General features: G+C 40.6%; 2 protein-coding genes across 2 annotated transcripts; both read right to left on the bottom strand.

Moving 5' to 3' along the window:
• Positions 1-1,284: 1,284 nt before the first annotated feature.
• mfsd8l1 (major facilitator superfamily domain containing 8-like 1) lies at positions 1,285-12,223 on the bottom strand. The gene is made up of 12 exons (XM_041935220.1): positions 11,839-12,223; positions 9,310-9,495; positions 9,125-9,187; positions 8,646-8,765; positions 8,316-8,395; positions 7,906-8,221; positions 6,627-6,700; positions 6,275-6,488; positions 5,867-5,989; positions 5,485-5,615; positions 4,110-4,223; positions 1,285-3,797 (listed from the first exon to the last, which is right to left on the bottom strand). The coding sequence occupies exons 1-11, from the start codon at positions 11,912-11,914 to the stop codon at positions 4,143-4,145; spliced, it is 1,464 nt and encodes a 487-aa protein (XP_041791154.1). The 5' UTR covers positions 11,915-12,223; the 3' UTR covers positions 1,285-3,797; positions 4,110-4,142.
• A 2,872-nt stretch (positions 12,224-15,095) lies between these two features.
• On the bottom strand, positions 15,096-18,226 carry polr2h (RNA polymerase II, I and III subunit H). The gene is made up of 6 exons (XM_041935633.1): positions 18,065-18,226; positions 16,905-16,996; positions 16,469-16,552; positions 15,931-16,024; positions 15,677-15,760; positions 15,096-15,470 (listed from the first exon to the last, which is right to left on the bottom strand). The coding sequence occupies exons 2-6, from the start codon at positions 16,975-16,977 to the stop codon at positions 15,353-15,355; spliced, it is 453 nt and encodes a 150-aa protein (XP_041791567.1). The 5' UTR covers positions 16,978-16,996; positions 18,065-18,226; the 3' UTR covers positions 15,096-15,352.
• Between the last annotated feature and the right edge of the window lie 167 nt (positions 18,227-18,393).

The following is an 18,393-nucleotide window of genomic DNA, read 5'->3' as shown; positions in this document are numbered from 1 at the left end:
TGACACCGGTGCACGAACTAAATATTTCATACGCTTGACAGCTCAAAAGCGCCGACGTTCAGGCCTGAGAGCACTCCCATCCATTTATTACCCATCTCAACTAGTTTCATGAAAGTCTCAGAATGACCAAGTTGAAGGTATTATTCTTGAACTTCTAAGCTGTCGCACGAACGGGGAGGGGTCTTTTAAAGTGCATGTGAGAGGTCAAGAAAAGGGATGTACGTGGGAAAAGTGGTTGCCGATGCTGCAGTGCGGCTTTGTCCACACTCCCATGTGTAAAATATGCATGTTTGGCTAAGCTGCAATGTCCCACAAGCCCCGGCGTCGCAGTGCATCACCCGAATTCGGCCCTACGCTGTGCAGTGCAGGGAGGATCACTGGTCTGTGAGGTCAATCAGTGATCAAGCCTCGGGAATGAGACTGAAAAAACAAAACAAAAAACAATTCAGCCCCACTGAACTCTACCTGCCCTCGCTGCCCTCTCTAGTCGAGGAAAAACACGGTTCACCAAAAGTTCACACGTCCATTATCGTCGCCGGGTTTGGCCGATAAGCCTCGGAACCTATCCCTGTGATTGGCAGGGAGGGAGGGGGCAGTGAGCTCACCAAACTTACCCCGACAACCACTGCCGATATGACACACGACGTGTTCTACGCTTCTGACCCTGATACGCGGGGTCGCTGTTCGGTCAGACTGCCGCTGCAGGCTCTGTGTGTGTGTGTGTGTGTGTGTGTGTGTGTGTGTGAGAGAGGGAGAGAGAGATGGGTGGGGGGACCCAAGTTATGAAAAAAAAAGCAAAAACCCAAAATATCTCTGTTACTGGCCCTGTGTCGTAACATTTCGGAGCCTGCCCCGCCCGACATCAAAACGGGTTCAGCCAGAGTTCACGTCTGAGGCCACGCCCCCTCGCCGCCACGTCAGCAGGCAGACGACGTGTCGTCACGAGTGACAAAGACCCCGACTACACGCCCTACTTTACGGTTCTGTCAGGTCGCAGCGACCCCCAGCGGGGTGACATCCACTTTAAGCATAAACACACCAGGTTCAAAAATTTGCTGCTTTCCGCGTCACTCCTGTAAAAACTTGTTGGCCTGAAATCATCGGCCAGCTAAAAATCAATGTCATCAAATCCTTGTGAGTAACAATATTTTTCTTTTCTTATACATGATTCTTATAAGTTATGTTTGTGTGTAAATATGAATAGATTTTTGTTAGATTTCATAACAAATCAACTATTTTGAAATATTACAAAAAACAAATACAAAAACCAATATCACTGCACTGTACAAACATGAGTAATAATTTCATTTATTCAAGAAACTCGTGATGAGGACAAAAAAATATTTTCTTAACAGATGTTCATGATTTTCATTCATACTTAAAAGTTTTTTCAAGTAAATATTTATATAGACTGTCATTAGGATTTCTAAAATAATCATTTAATTTTTCGCCTATTTTATGTGACGTATACATTTATATATTTAATTTAAACCACATCCATATTAAATTACTGAAAATGTGCACCAGTAAAATGATGCTATTCGACCGCACATTAAATGTTGTGGTATATGCAAAGTCATGTACGAGGGAAAATTAAAAAAAAAAAAAAAAACTTTCACAATTTTTCAAAGCCCAGGTTTTAATTATATGACCCCTTTACCCCAAGTTTGGTTCTTTCTATGTCATTCTAAAATTACATTTCCTGATTGTATCTGAGCAGCCATTGTCACTAATATGTACATTATATGTAATTCATATTTTATGAGAAAAGAGAACATCATGGTAAATTGTGATTGCAGATGCTTATAAGCTTTGAACAACTAATCCTGATACAATTCATCAAATTACATGTGGGTTTAATATTTTGCTCATGTTCCCTAAAAATAAATAGTAAAACACTTAATGCAACAAATATATTCTAAAAAGTAAAAATATGACATTTAATTAGCATTAAAATTATATTCATTTTTATTTATAATATTAGTGTGAAAAATATCTTTAAAAGCACTCTGAAAACTTTGCTACATTTTCATATATACATTGTCCATTCATAAATAATGTGAATGTACAATGTACAAAACAACTATAAGAATAATGTCAATCTTATTGATATAAGACTTTCATAGTGATTTATACGTATTTCATCAAAGAAAAACAACCCATGAAAGCATACTCATCCTGCACATAGCACTGTTTAATGCTGTCATGGAAAGGGGGGCGTCTGTCTTCTTTTGACAACACTTTTAACTGAAAGTTTAAATCGGCAGTACCGGTTAAATTAAACGTGATAACACGCTCTAAATCTCCTCTCTTTGTTTCAGTTTGCAGGCCTCAAAGTTGACAACATGTAACCAACTAAGAGGGCACGCAATTAAAGAAATATCTGAAAAGAAACTCCTGATTTTTTCTTGCATTTAATTAGAATTGTATTTAAGCATTGTGACAGCAGTATTTTTGCTCTCCTGACTGTGCAGTTTCTCCCAAAAAAAAAGAAAAAAAAGAAACACAAGTCCATGAAGAAATGGTGGAGCTTTATCTCTTCTGTATAGAAACATGGAATTCAAAAAAAGTTCACATACATACATATGTTAGGTGCCCACAAAAAAATCCAATAAATTAATGCAGAATAAATAAGAAATAAATAGTCTTATTCTTCATGACGTAGTTTGTGTTTGTGCATATAAAACCTGAATACATGATCAAACAGAACAGAACATAATGTGATGCTGTTTGACTGACTGCTGTGTTTTTCCTCTACTGCCACCAAACACTGAACAACTACAAGACTATTTTTCTTACAACAGCCATTAAGGCTGTTTTTCCCCTAAATGTGCATTTGTATTTGTGCATTTGACCTCACAGAGTTATCTGACTGACTGAGCTCACACACCAAACGTAAGGCTCTGCAGTAATGACGAGGATACACTTTAGCAGAAAAGGCTAAGAGCGCCCACCAGTGTTGGAAGCACGCACTCCATCAGCATCAACCAATTAGAGATTTGTCTTTCTCTGATTTTTTTCTTTGTTTTTTAAAGCACAAAACTTCTTCTATCATTCACCAGCTTTAACACCAGGACAGTTTAAAAGCCAACTTCAATCAGGCTTTGACAGATATCCATGTTTTTGGGGTTTTTTTTATTAATTCCACTATCTGTGCATTAATTGACAGATGGACGATTCTATCAAATGTGAACTTTTACCAACGATTCCAAGTATATAGTGTTTCCATGAGAATTTCATTACTGAGGCTTTAAATGCCTTTGAAACAGCATTTTTTAAAAGGTTACAGTTAAAACCACCATTAATTGAATTCCTTTGTGTTAGTGTCAGTAGCTCTTTTAGACACATTGCTACGACGGTGGAAGCCAATCTGAAAGTATTAATTCAAAAAGCACATAATTCACCATTTGAATGAATTAAGACAACTTGCAAGACTTTGCTGCTGAAGGAGCAACTTTCATTATATCAGACATAGATGATGAGGATGTGCGCAGGAGAAGTGGACTGGCCTGAACAGTTAGTGTTACAAAGCATATGCTGAAACACAGGCTGAATGTGCACCTACTTCAGCTGGCAGTCAGTGCAGAACACAGCTTGCACATGGATTCTATATTTCCATGGGAAACACACGTACACACCATATCGGCACTTTGATCAGCCTCCGCACAGAACGCTGACGAGTCCAAGCACTCAGGAGGTGTGCGCTCTTGGTGTGTCTTATCGCCCTGCATGCTGGTCCCAGTGCAGAGGATGAGGAGGGACTGTCAGGGTCACGGCAGGAAATCTCCCACCATGCACTGGCAGAAGGGGAAGAAAATACAGGATGAGATGGTGGTAGACAAGGCTGCTGCTTACAGTCCGGAAGTTATATGATCATGCAAACTGATCACTAATTAAGAACATATTTTGCATGGGAATTTATCATCCTCCCCAAATCCCACAGGCCATGATGATTGTTACAGGCTCACACTGCATATTCATGCAAGAACAAGCATGGCCTTACATTAACACAATACAGGGCTGCAAGTGGCCCTGGATCAAAACATCTGCTAAATAAATGTAATGCAATATCTCCCTTTACTAAATATATGATATTTGTAAGAAGCTACCTTCCACTTTCACTGCATAGACCGTCTGCAGGATTAGCCACAGTTGTCTGAGTTGTCCTCCTCCTCCTCTGTAGCAGGTGCAACCAGTCGGCCATATGAGAACGCCATCATCACCTGTATTTCCACAATATGAGATTAGATTGACTGTGTAGCAAGGAAGCTCTGATCCTGCTTCACATTTAGTGATCTGAGACTCTTTTTCCATTCAGTACATCTCAATTCAAATGAGCTGTTGCCGTGGGAAACAGATGTTTACGTTGCAAAAGAAGAAAATGTAGACTTGCAGTTCAAAAATACAAATACAAAGTGTGAACTCTCTCACACACACACACACACACACACACACACACACACACACACACACACACACACACACACACACACACACACACACACACACACACACAAACCAGATATGTGGTTGTTGGTCCTCCATCAGTGTGCCCTGACCTTTTTCATTAAATATATTCCAGCAGCACTAAACTGATATTCGCTCAAAGCACTTTTCGTCACTCAGTCGCAAAGTGAGTCCTGAAAACGGAGCAGTATTTCTAAGTTTCAAGGCTTGATGCTGTGAACCCTGACAACCTGCTTCAGAGCTGTCAGCGTTGCACAACAGCACGTCCTTCGCAATGAAAGGAACGAAAGAAAGAAAAGATGGAGGGAGGGAGGTTCCCGCTGGACCCAATTTGGAGGGAAGAAGTGCAAGGCGGACTTCATTTCACCTGTTTGGAGGCACACACGCTGACTCCTCCTCGCAGGCACACGCTCTGATTGTGTTTTGCTTCTCTCTCAGCGATTGTGGAAGCATTTGGTTGCTGGACTGTGGTTTGCCCACGCTTCATTACAGGCGTTACAAGCATTTTGTTATGCTTGTTTGTTCCCTAATGCAAGCAGAGCAGCTGGCTATAAGATGTCAACTTGCATTTCTTCTTCTGAACTTTAAAGCCTTTTCTTTGTTTTTTGTTGTTTCTTATTAGCTCTAATTAGGTTCCCACTGCTAAAAAATTCTCATTATAGAGGCTGATTTTAACCATTGCAAGTGCTGTGACTTGTGCACGTGGATAATGAGGGTAAATCAAAGAGTAGCTGCTATTATCCATGAATGCACATGGCAAAAAGAGGGTGTGGTGATTAATCAGTATGTTCTCATCAGTCATATGACTGATGCAAACTAAATGAATATCAGCAACCTACTAGCGAGAGGAATTTAGGAAAAGTAATATAGAAACAGATGTTTTAGCCTTCACATAGTTCCATAAACTGGTTCCATAAAATTGTACAATCACAAACAAGTGTCCACCCCCTTCACTTGGACGGACACGTTGTCTGTCTTTTTGTGTTTCCCCTCTTAGTCTCATTTCCTTTTGCATACCGTCAGCAGTGCCAGCAGTGCCATCATCACCCCCATCATGACATACATGTTCTCCGTCAGGCCACCAGCCCACAGAGGGCCCAGGATGGTAGCTAGACCTCCAACTGAGCGACGCACTCCCTGGCTGAAACCTGCAACACAAGCAAACAGAAAAAAAAGATAAGATAAAATAGACTTTATTAATCCCCAGGCGGGGAAAAACATCACCAGGTACAGGACTTGGAAGAGTTATGTGTTTAAAATGTGCAGTCCATATCAGTGACAAAGGGCCCAAATTACAACGCAACAGCCTGCAGAATGAGCAAAAGCAAAAAAGCAACCAGACCAAATACCATCCAACATGCAATTCTCGTTTTTTCCACAAGATGTCACAGTTTCTCACCTTGTGTTTTCTCAGCAGTGACTTTGGAGAAGAGGGAAACATGAGCCACAGCTACAAAAGGCAAACCCAAAACCTGCAGAAAGACCCCGATGATGAACTCAGTCAGCTGCCACGGGAAGTCACCTGCAGAAAACACCAGAGGACTGAATGAATGAGCATGATACAGCCACTTTCTAACGAGACATTTCAAACGCTTCTATCCTTTAGCTTGCTTATCATAGACTTCAGATTTGCTGCATATATGTGTGTGTTTACCAAATTTGAGGATGTTCTATTCTCAGCACACATTAAGTAATGCACCTCCTGGAAATAAACTGCCTCTTTGTGGGAGACCAGGTTGCAGCATCAGTGGCTGCTGATGAGGATCTGTATGTACAGTAACAGAGACTTTCGTCAGTGCAGTCTGACCTAGTGGCTTGGCCAGGAAGATGAGGCACCAGACACAGGAGATGTTGCATATGGTCAGACCGATGGCCAGGATCGCTCGCTCAGCAACACGCCGGCTCAGCCAGCGCACAAACAGGAAGCCAGCGATCACCTCCACACCGCAGAGACAGTACATGATGCTGTTCTCCAGCTCCCCGTAGCCAAAGTACTTCTGGGTCAGCGGGGTCACCATGGTCTGGGGAGGGAAAGGAGGGAGATGATGGCACAGTGCACACAGTGTCTGACAGTAGGATGTTATAATTCCTCTGAAACTAACTATAGACATATATAAAAGAACTTGGCTTTTCATTCTGTCTGTGTGTCTTTACTGCACCTCCAGCGCTGTCTGATTGAAGAGGGTGATGAACTGAGCAGCCAGCAGCACAACCACCTCTTCTCTCAGGAACTCTACGGAGACAAAGAGACAGTCAAAGACAGGCGGCCTTCACAGCAAGCTCGTCACTGCAGAGAGTCACTGCTGTCAAGCCTGAAGTTGGCCACTGTGTAGAACATAAAGAAAAACAGGATGCAGTCATTTGCAAACAAACTGTTCAAACAGTTTTATGAAGTGTCCTTGAGCCCTTTATACAATCATGTGTTCACAAAGTGGTGAACCTCCCTCCACCCTGGCTTGTGAACGACTGCTCCTTTCATACCCAATCATGATACTATCACCTGTTACCAATCAACCTGTTTACTTGTGGAATGATGCAAACAGGTGTTTTTGGAGCGTTCCACAACTTTCCCAGTCTTTTGTTGCTCCTGTCACAACTTGTTTGAAACGTGTTGCTGCATCAAAGTCAGAATAAGCAGATATATACAAAAATCAATGAAGCTGATGAGGTAAAACTTTAAATAAGTCGTCTTTGTACTGTTTTCAGTTGAGTATATGTCAAAAAGGATCAACAAATGATCGCTTTCTGTTTTATTTGCATTTTTTGGAATGCAGGTTGTACTCTTTGACAGAGCCATCACCTGTATTTGCACAAGTCGTTCCTCAAAGCCGGCCATCACCACACGTCTGTTCAAGTGACCGAACAAAGTTGACAGAACTTAGCTAGCTGAAGTGTACGGCCAGGTTTTGTGTGGCAAAGAGTAAAATTCAAGCACTTTCAATATAACTAACCCAAAAATTTCCACACTCGTGAAGCCTTTATCATCACATCTAAATTTTTACTATAACTGCAAGTTTACAGACTTCCTTTATACCCACATCAATCAATGTCATGAAGAGTCACTGTCTTCATTTTACCAGCTGTTCATATTAACGTACACTGAATGTTTAGATCAAGACTATTTTATGCTCACTTATTTTGACGCCAGGAGAAATAAAACAAATGTTGCTTGATTCATTCAGGATTGATTCATTTCAAATATTAAAAGATTGCTGGTTTGAATGAGTGATTGTGTCACCGCATCATGTTGAAAATTAAGCACTGTTTAAGCAGTGTATTCAAATTAAAGCGCATTCCTAACCTGACAGTTAAAATTAAACATTTACCAAACTTCCGAGACTTCGTGTGAACTCTGTATAACTTAAAACAGGCCAGACGACGACAGCAAGGAATTAATAACTAAGAATGACAGGGACGCGTGCACTGTCAGCCACCCACCTTGGGATATGCTGAAATTCTTAAAGGAGCTGGAAAACTCCTGGGAGTCTGGTGGCACGGGAGAGGGAGGTGGAGAGACGTGATTAAGCACGCCATTCGATGCCACCACTGAGCCGTAGGACCCTACCAGCTCCTGGGACCCCATTAGCGGCTTTTCCTCATCATTGTCCTCTTCCACTGGCCCTTCTTCATTCTTCTCCTCCCTGCTGTGGCTTGTCGAACTCTCCTTGGACTTGCCCCTCTCTAGAGGTGGTAGGTCCCAGTACATGAAGACCACCGCCAGTTGAAGAAGAATCCACAGGAAGCACATGAACAACTGCAGGGGGTTGAGGAAGAGTGTTACAGCTTTTCTTTGGAGGGACAAAAAGCTAATGTGAGCAACTAAGTGTGCACCATATTTTGGTCCTTACCCCCGGTGCAGTATATTTATTGACCACAAAAGGACCCAGGTGGAAATCACACAGTCTTAAGAAGATGTTAAATGCTGGACCTGTGTCGAACACAGAGTTGAAACATGCTTTTTAACCATATGTCACCCCCAAACCTCGGCGAATCATCGTTCATTATGTTGATAAGGAGCTAATGAATCTCACAAGCAACTACAAATCATACAAGCTGTTTGCTTTTGCTTATCATATGCATGTACTCCTTTACGCAAAGCCCCGGTAACCTTGTGTCATTCTCTGTGCAAGGAATACAAATGATCAGCAGGCAGCCTCTTGTATTTGTCTTGCACTGACCGATCAGAAGGCCAGCCTGTCGACACGCCATGACGGCGGCAAAAACAGTGGCGCGGTCATCGGGGGTGGTGCTTCTGGTCAGGAAGCCAAAGATAGACGAGCCAGCGCCTGTGCCGATGCCTGTGGAAAATACAGATTTATTGAGTGAATTACAGCACATTGAGGTTGGATGCTCTGGAGCTCTGGAGAGGATGTGCATCATTGTCATACTCTGTCGTATCATGTCTTATTATATTCTTAAAACACACGAGGCCGGAGCTGAAGTGATATATTCCAGTACCATGGGTAAAAGATTCACAGCATTATAAGTGAGCTGAATCCGGGGATTTGTGGCTGCTGTTGGGCACAGACTTAGTCATGTCAGGTGGGCGTACCTTTACATAATTATCCTGACAATCTATACTGACATGTCAGATGTATTCTACTGGCTTGTCATCTGCCAAATGAACAAGTCACACTGTCATGTTGTGCAGACTCACCTGCCACCAGTCTGCTTGACAGTAAGAGCCACTTGGAGAAGCCCATAAAGTACATGAAATTACCTGGAGAGTACAAAGGAGCAGAAAAATAAAGTGAACCACATGCAACAGAGGAGTTTTTGTGCTTTTGACATGAGAAGTTGAGTGAACAACATCACTGAGGTTCAAAATACGAGCGGGCTCACCGATTATCTCGAAAAGGTTGGCAAACAAGATGATCTTCTTGGTGGCCCCAGATCTGTCAGACCAGTGGCCAAACAGCGGCCCCGACAGCAGGCCGCTCAAGCTGAACGCCGACAGGGCCAAGCCCAGAAAGTAAGGTGCTGCATCTAGAGTCTGCAAGTACTTCCATATTGTGGGCAATATGACAGCTGGGGAGACAGGAGTGAAGCAGGTGCAGGTTTTTACATGACTCTCGCATAATTTCTTCTGATAATCTTCTCTAAAGTCATATTTCAGTGTCTGACTTGAAGAGAGCTAAATGTTTGCACAACTTGTGATGTTTCATGTTCCAGTTTCAAACACCTTATTATCATAATTCTACATTTTCTGAGGGCTCCTCCTGCAGTGCTCAAACAGTATGTATAAAAAGAATATAATAATACTGTTTGAGCAGTGTCTATATATATATATATATATATATATATATATATATATATATACATACACATTTTCTACAATGTTTGTAGAAAGAGTGAGCTGAGCCTGTGAGAATATTAGAGGATGCTGCTCATTTGCAACAGATAAGGACAGACGGTGATGCAGACAGACAGCAGCTCCGGTTACAGGACAGAGAGAGGAAGTAATACTGCTGCAGCAGCTTCTCTCAGTGTGCACATGACAAACTAACCTTTGTTGGCTTTTCTTTTTGCCTTTATTTATTCAAGGCAGTTACACTGAGAGTTGAGCTCACTTTTTCAGGAAGGCTGTTCTGTTTACCATATTCTGAGCTCTATGGTGTGATAAGACTGTAAGAGATTTTGTCTTGTTCCTCTTTGTCAGAGTGGAACTGCGTGATTAAGGAAATCACTGGCATTGTGCAATAGTGATGAGCTCAAGAGTTTAACGGTCTCATGACCTGTGAGACATCATCACCCAAGCTGCACCCCCACACTGTATACAGTCTGCAGATGCAGAACAAGGTGAGACGAGGGTGAAACAAGAGTTTGCATGATGTCTGCACTGTGTGTTTTAATTCTAGGTGCAGCTTTAAATCTTTTCAAGTGTGTCAGCGCTAGTAAAGTCAGGAGAGCTGCCCAAACACACTGCAAACTTCCTGCCTGTCAATGCCCGCAGCTTTATTATCATACAGGGAAAAGGATAGTGCTGACCTAGTGCAATCCTAATTCAATTACTAAGTCAGAAGACACACAATAAAGCCTGCTCTCAGAAAATTCCAGAGAGGAGATGATTGGCGAGAATTTCTTGTCATCTGGGGGAGAGGCTGCTACAGCCACAGTGAGCAGTGGTGGAAGAAGTATTCACGTCCCTTACTTAAGTAAAAGTACTAATATCGCGTTGTGAAAATACTCCACAAGTCATAGTCAGAGTAAAAGTATGTGAAAATCATCCAATGTTTTACTGTCATATCTAATGTTTTTGGATTATTATTAAAGCTGCATTAATGTGCATGTTGTATTTTGTTCCGCATCATGTTGTGTAGCATCTCTGTCCTGTGAGAACCACGTATCTCTAAACTTTCCACGAGCTCAGAAAAACAGCCCTGTTTTCAGCTTTGTGACGATGCGTTTTCCAGATAATCCAAGAGGGGTTTTAAATAGTTTATTTAGCTTAAGAGGTAGGAGAATTATCTCAAACCATAAAGGAACTCATTTCTAAGTTTAATTCACCCTCACCAAATTTGAAGAAATGTGGTTTTCACTGGACAAGAAGGGTATGAAAAATAGTCATCTGAAAAGAAATTAGTAACTTTGAGCTGAGCAGAAGTAAAAAAATGCATAAAATGATAAATACTCAAGTAAAAGTATCTTGAATTTGTACTCAAGTTCATGTACACTGCAGTGCAATCAAATACAAACAGTCCCACAATGAATACCACCTTTCTGAATCAGTGTAAAAAAGTCTTTGGGAAACTTTTAAAGAGTGTGGTTAATGTTGCTCTACTGCATTGCATTGTAAGGTGTTTCCAGTGTTTGTGCTCACCCACATGAATGACATGGATAATAATAACATAATACCAAACCACTCAATCACAAACACACACACCAAAGTTCTTGTCAGCCACCTATTCTTTCTCTATGTTTCGCAAACGGTTCAGGTGCCATTTGTGTACAGGCCTGAACAATGTGCCAGCCCCACCCAGGTTTCACTGAAATAGCAGCACAGGTTAACATTTAGGACAAGGACAAGTTGAATGAATTTATTGAGGGGTTGGGCAGCGCTGAGGGAATCTGTCTCACTCATGTCTTCAGTTTTTCAGTTCCTGTAATCCTGACTACAGCCCTGGACAACCTATTCTTTCCCAGACAGCCTTAAACACTCACAGGTGGGGCAGTGACAGGTAAATACAGCATTAAATTCATCCACAATAGCTTGACATCAATGTAAAGAATAAGCCTGCTGTCACATAATTGTCACATCTTTAAGGGAAAAACTCTAATTGAGAATTTACTTATGTTTTTTGTGTGTGTCTATTGCAGATTTGCAACACATAAAAGGCAAAAGCCACAATAACACGCCGAGTCATATCCTACCATATTCCACACCGCTCAGAAGAAATATAAGCCCGATGGTGAAAAACGTCAGCTTCCTCTTTCGTTGATTATCCATCGTGTTTGGCTTTACTTGGACTGGCCGCCTTCATTAATGTGCAACATTCGTGCTCATTCTTCTCACTGAAAAAAGCACTGGCATCTGGCATAAGTGCAGCGCTTCCAATTACAGCAGAATGCGGCGAGCGCGTCCGCAGCCGGCGCATCGGAAAACGCTTAAAACAGAGGAAGCATGTTGCGTATCTGCGTATCTCTGCGGTGAGTGTGCGGGGAGCAAGTTCATTTCCGAAGGTTAAGACACCGATCGGGTTATTCTTGAAGCTCCGCAAACACTCCCGGGATGCTCCTGCGCAGTTTAATCCTCCTTACATCACTTCCGGTGGACGAATGCACCCCTTGGTATAGATTCCTCACGCCCTAACAGAGACGACGCGCACGTGTCAGAATAGTCCGTGCGTTTAGATGAGGCGTCGGCAACCCGCGGCTCCGGAGACGCGTGCGGCTCTTTCATCGCTCTGATGCGGCTCCTGAAAATAATTTTGCATTTAATTAAAATGTACTTTATTTTATTTCGTTCGTTTTGAAACAAACATCGCGCGCGCTCAAAGATGACAGTTGACGATGTGCAGACGCTGTGCGCTGAGGTTCAGGAGCAGAAACCCACGTTTGACTATATATATATATATATACATATATATACATACATATATATATATATACACACATATATATATACACATATATATGTATATATATATGTATGTATATATATATACAGACCTGATCAAAATCTTAAGACCTTTTGCACATTTGGATCTTAATGACGTTTTAAGGAGAGCTACGATATGCAAAAGAAAGAAGGCTGAGTGTGACAAAAAGCACTTTCAAAAAATAATTTATTGAAAACAACAACAACAAAAAATATTAAAAACAACAAGTAAACTGAAATAGGCTGTTTGAAAAAACTCTCCAAACCAGAACAAAAAAAAATTCTCAGTGGGCATACTTGATGTGAGTGTTTCCAGGAATCTATTGGGAACATTGCTCCAAGTGGTGAAGATGGCTTCACGAGGGGCATCAACTGTCTGGAACTGATGGACATTTTTATAAACTTCCCTTGCCATCCATCCCCAAATGTTCTCTATGGGATTTAAATCAGGGGAACATGCGGGATGGTATGTTATTCTCCCTGAAGAAGTCCTTCGTCAAGCGAGCATTGTGAACTGCAGCGTTGTCCTGTTAAAACCCAGCTGTTACCACACAGACGAGGGCCCTCAGTCATGAGGGATGCCCGCTGCAACATCTGCACATAACCAGCCGCCGTTTGACGACCCTGCACCGCCTGAAGCTCCAGTGTTCCACTGAATGAAAAAGCACCCCAGATCATGATGGACCCCCCTCCACAGTAAAAGGATGATGGCACGCAGAGAGTGGACGGCATTTTTGGTGGAGAATTTTTTTCATAAAAACAAGAAGGACTCAAATAGACATTGAGTGATTTACTTGAAAGTAACCTTTAACCCAACGTCTTTAATTCTGAGTTCAAAATGTTTTGCACGCAGAAATGTTTATACATAGCATAAAGGCATAAAAAAAAACAAAAAGTTATATGCAGTGTTTTTCCATTTTAAATGTCAAAGGGGTTTTGTGGCTCCCAGTGTTTTCTTTACTGTGGGAAACTGGTCCAAATGGCTCTTGGTATAGGTGGTAGTGGTAAAGGTTGCCGACCTCCTGGTTAAGACGCATGATCATTTAATAATGATGTAAGTTTGACAAAAGAAGGGGCAATGTCATGAGTCATTTTGAGCAAGGTTACATTGATTTCCACAATAAAATGAGTAGAAATCATTGACAAGGCACATTCTAAAACATTTTAAGCTTTAGGAAATGCTCAGCGGTGTCGTAAAGTCAATTTAAAGTGTACATAAAACACATAAAGACACTTTATTAAGAAGAATTTTGTGGAAAGCCAAAGATAACCCTTTATATAAGAGGACCTATAGCGAGCTTATGAACTACACAAGATAGTACCCTGAAAAATCTCAAAACAGGAATCTTAGGCTGTCTGAGGTATAAACCATCATGCCAGAACATCTTGTCCTGCTCCAGTATGGCCCAATTACTGCATAGATGCTGTGTCCTCAGGTGTAATGCAGGTTACTCTGTCACTTGTGTAGTTCAGGCTACACTAAGTCTGTCACAACTTGAATTTGATTTGCATTCAGGGTGTTATGAGATAAGATGCTACCAGTGGAAGAATAATTTACCTGGTAATTATATGACTTAATGTGAGCTTTCAGCAAATAGCCCACAGTGTCTGCTGGCTATGGTGTGTCAGAGGCACAAACACTAATCAGACTGGGCCCCATGATGGTGAAAATGCTGTTTCCATCCTGACAAGAGTAATCTGCTGCAAAACACTGAATATTTCTAAGTTTTTAAGAATCTGCAGCTGCAGTATTTTTGCTTTCAACATCTAACATCAAATCTAACATTTCCAGTTGGACTTCCGACATTCTGACGTTGTACTCATACAATTTTCCTTTTTAACCTTCTTCTCCTGAGGCCACAAGCTCATTTTACAGCATCACTACATTCAGATGTATCTCAGGCTTCCCATGCACATATCAGGAGGCTGTGGGAGTCATTTGCAGAGTTTCTCCCCATCCTGTGACATCCATTACTACTGACATTGAGAAGCCTGTGTTGCGCACAAAAGCTGTCTCTTCACCCTTAATTCAATTTTCTGTTCCCTAGCATCCACATTTTACTTTGCTGTGACACACGCAAATATAGAACTGTTGCCTACGGCATGCTGGGTGATAAAGTCCTGTCTGTGAGCTGGGAGAAAAATATGTTAATTTTCTAAAGTATATGTTAGAGAACCCATCATCATCAAATGTTTTGAGTAACTTGAGGCTATTTATCTGGGGTTTGTTCACATATGCAAAGCAGGAGAAAAGATAGGTTAGACCAAAAAAAAAAAAAAAAAAAGGAGTAGCAGCTCCTCACTCTGAGAACTACACTCATAAACATGCATGGACCCCCCACTCCTGCTGATAATAAAAATAATCTGAATCCACACGTCTGAAAGAGCAACTATGCTACTGCTGCTCTATGAAGCCGGATGAAAACTAAAAGAATAAATATGGCAAAACCAAAAGTAATGTAAGATACAAGGTGACTGACGTCTGAGAATTATTTTTTATAAAAGAAATCTTTATTTACAGTTTGCCAGCAGATGTAGTTTGCAGCAGCTCTTAAGCGTCACAGTCTTTAGTCTGTAGTCCATCTTCTTAGAGGAAACATTTTGTAACCGCCAGAATTAAAAAAAAAAAAACTAAATGTTTCCTTCAGCATCCATGTGTTCTGTCTGTGAGCTTCTTTTGGAGATGGTCATGTGCTCCAGACTTGGGAATATGAATGTTTTTCAGTATGCAGTTCAGCATGACTGTGACTGTGGCAGTGGAAGAACCAGGGGGAGCAGAGTCAGGTTTTAGAAGGCCAGTTTCTTCATGAGGAGGTAGACTCTGGAGTCCACCTCAAATCCGTGAAGGTTGTTCGCATCTCCCTGCAGCCTCATGAGGAGGCCGCCGTAAGACACATAGGCAGAGCTGAAAGAAGGAACACGTCCATGCAACGTGATTAAAGCTAACAAATGACAGAGATTTCAAAGTCACATGAACTGATGACATTATAATATTATCTCTTTTCTCTTTCTCTACTGCTTTATATATGTATATATATATATATATAATTAAATAATGTAAACAAAATAATAATAATTAAAAAAAATAATAATAATAACTCCATGACTCACAGGCGTGTGGCTGCTTCTGTTGAAGTCTCATCACCCTCAATCTTGTAAACCTTACCATACATCACATAATCAAACTGGTCCGCTCTGGAAATGCAAACAAAGTGAAGTGAGAAATCTAAACCAGCAAAAAAAAAAAAAAAAAAAGGGGGACAGGGGACACTAAGCATGTACATACAATGGTATTTGATCCTTTATTTATTGTCCACTTAATAGCAATGGTGCATGCATCAATATATGAAGAGCAAATGTCTCACCTGGATGGCCGGTCATCCTGAGGATTGTACTCTCCATCATCTGGTGTTCCATCTTCGTATAATGTGCTGGCAATAACCAGTCTGAACTTGTCACCTTAATTAAAATGGACACATGCAAACAAAGCGGGTTTATATTGTGCACTTAGACACCTTGGGAAAGTGATTTATTTTACCTTTACCTTTATCTAAAAGGTGCACTCACTTTAACTTAACACTGCATGCTTAAATGTGAGCCAGAGTTTGTTAACAAAATAAAATAGAATTGTGCAAGTGAGTGTAACAAACAACTATGTGACCATCTAGTCAAAACTCAAAATGATTTCTTTACATTTAAGAGGTGCAAATTTTCTCTGATAAATACAACTGATTTGTTCTGACCAAGATGAATTTAGATTAGATTAGACTTTATTGATCTCACAATGGAGAAATTCACTAACAGGTGAGTAGGATATGACTGTGTTACACAAAAAACAACCATTAAATGACCTCCAACGTTTAACCTAAAATACAAAGAAAGACAAAAAAGGTTGCATCTCACCAAGATCAACAGGATAGATCTGAATGTTCACGTCCAAGATGAGGTCCATCTTAAAAGATTCACTTTCACAATGTAGACGAGATACTGGAGCAAATAATGAGTAACAGAAGAGTTTGGATTAGTTTGGATTATAGTTTTAAAATTGAAGGCCACCAGTAGAAAATTACATTGATATGAGAGTAACCTCATGTAAATGAAGAGAAAGAAAGAGGGAAAAACATCTGGGTCTTTAGCTTGATGCTAGACTTTATTGATCTTTCATTTTTAGTCATATTTAATTTTAGAAGACTAAGGTGTCTGTTGGCTGATTACCTGCAGAAATTACAAGCAGAGTAGTAGAAACCACAGACTAATAGGATATACAAGTATTTGGCTGTTGGCTGGTGTTATAACTTCCAGCTTCTTCAGCCTTGTTTTACAGCGACATGTCACACACCTCTGTCAAACTTCTTGCCATCAGGATCGATGTCCTTTACGTCAAAGATATCCTCAAACAGAATTCCAGCCATCTCTGTTCTGGTCTATGAACTTGGAAAGTAGAAAGGTAAAATGTCTCGTTAGGCCAGTAAAAACAAACAAACAAACTAAGTTAAATGAAAACAATTGTTATGTCTAGGAAGCTTTTGACTTCAAATACAAGAGCTTGTATTTTATCTAGAGATGAAGAAAGTATGATATTAGCAAACAAGGTTTCTGCAAATTTCAGAAAGTGAAGGCTTTTTAAAGCCAATTTAACAACAGGTAAAACAGGTTGTATGTATATCAATATAAATACTGTGCTAAAAAATACCAATGACTATGGTGTAGTTTATATTTTAGTCAGCATTTCTATAATTGTCAACAAACAAATGATAAAGATCCTCTTTCCTACACAGCAAGGACTGACAGCACACGGGTAAACAGAGGTTTATCAGCAGAGACAGAAAGAGACTTAATGGAAGAAGTTTAAGTTTAAGTGCAATAAAAAAGTTGTTGTAAATGCATTTTAATGGGGTTTATGATTTAAGGTATTGTGATGCTTGTGACAACCTGTACACGTGAACCAGTTACATCAAACTAGCAGATGCTGGAAGTCAAAACAAGAACAGGTGAAGATAAAATGTTAGCTTGACTTCAAGTTCATATCTATATAGATAATATAGATATAGGTTAGGCTCAAACAATAACGTTATATTGCAAAATGACCACTAATTAGGATTTTAACTGAAACTGTACTTCATCTAAATTAAATCATAGCTTTCGTAGTGGATGTTTTTAGTGCATGTGAGGATCACACTCACAGCCACGCAGTACAAAATCAAATTAGATAAAGCTACTTCACAACACAAACTTTGACTCACATTGACGAAGATGAATCCCATTCAATGGAGTCAATGAGGAACATGATCAGCTCTCGTTTATATATAAAACTCAAAAATGGGTTGGTTATTAAAAGACTGCCACTCAGCGTTTATTAAACAGCGTTGCTCCCTAGCAGACCTGATGATCGTTAGTCAGAGTTAGAAGGTCCTAATGTTAACTAAAACTTTAGCAGTGTCTCCAGCACCGGCTAGCTGTTAGCTTTAGCATCTTGTGCACACAATTCCCGAAACTTACCTCAGATAAGATGAAGTTCTTATATTGTGCCCAAAGAAACGTCGCAGTCACGGTTTCTCTCTGTGGACACGTGTGTTTAAAGTGTGCGCTTACGCTAGATATTTTATTCGAGCAGAAATTCATTCAGTACTATGTGTCACAGACTACCGCGAAGGAACAATGTGCTCGACCTTTGACACGCAAACTACTTCCGGTGGAAAATACAAACTACTTGCTAGTTGTTATAACACATCTTTCGTACTATCAGTATTAATATTGTGCGAATTGTTATTGTCTGTGTCTCACAAAATAAACATTATGAAAAAGTTCACTTTACAGGCATATGTGGT

Source organism: Chelmon rostratus, chromosome 4 (genome assembly GCF_017976325.1).
Source record: "Chelmon rostratus isolate fCheRos1 chromosome 4, fCheRos1.pri, whole genome shotgun sequence".
NCBI classification, from domain to species: Eukaryota; Metazoa; Chordata; class Actinopteri; order Chaetodontiformes; family Chaetodontidae; genus Chelmon; species Chelmon rostratus.
Note: the sequence above shows the minus strand (reverse complement) of the source record. Positions and strands in the feature narration are given on the sequence as shown.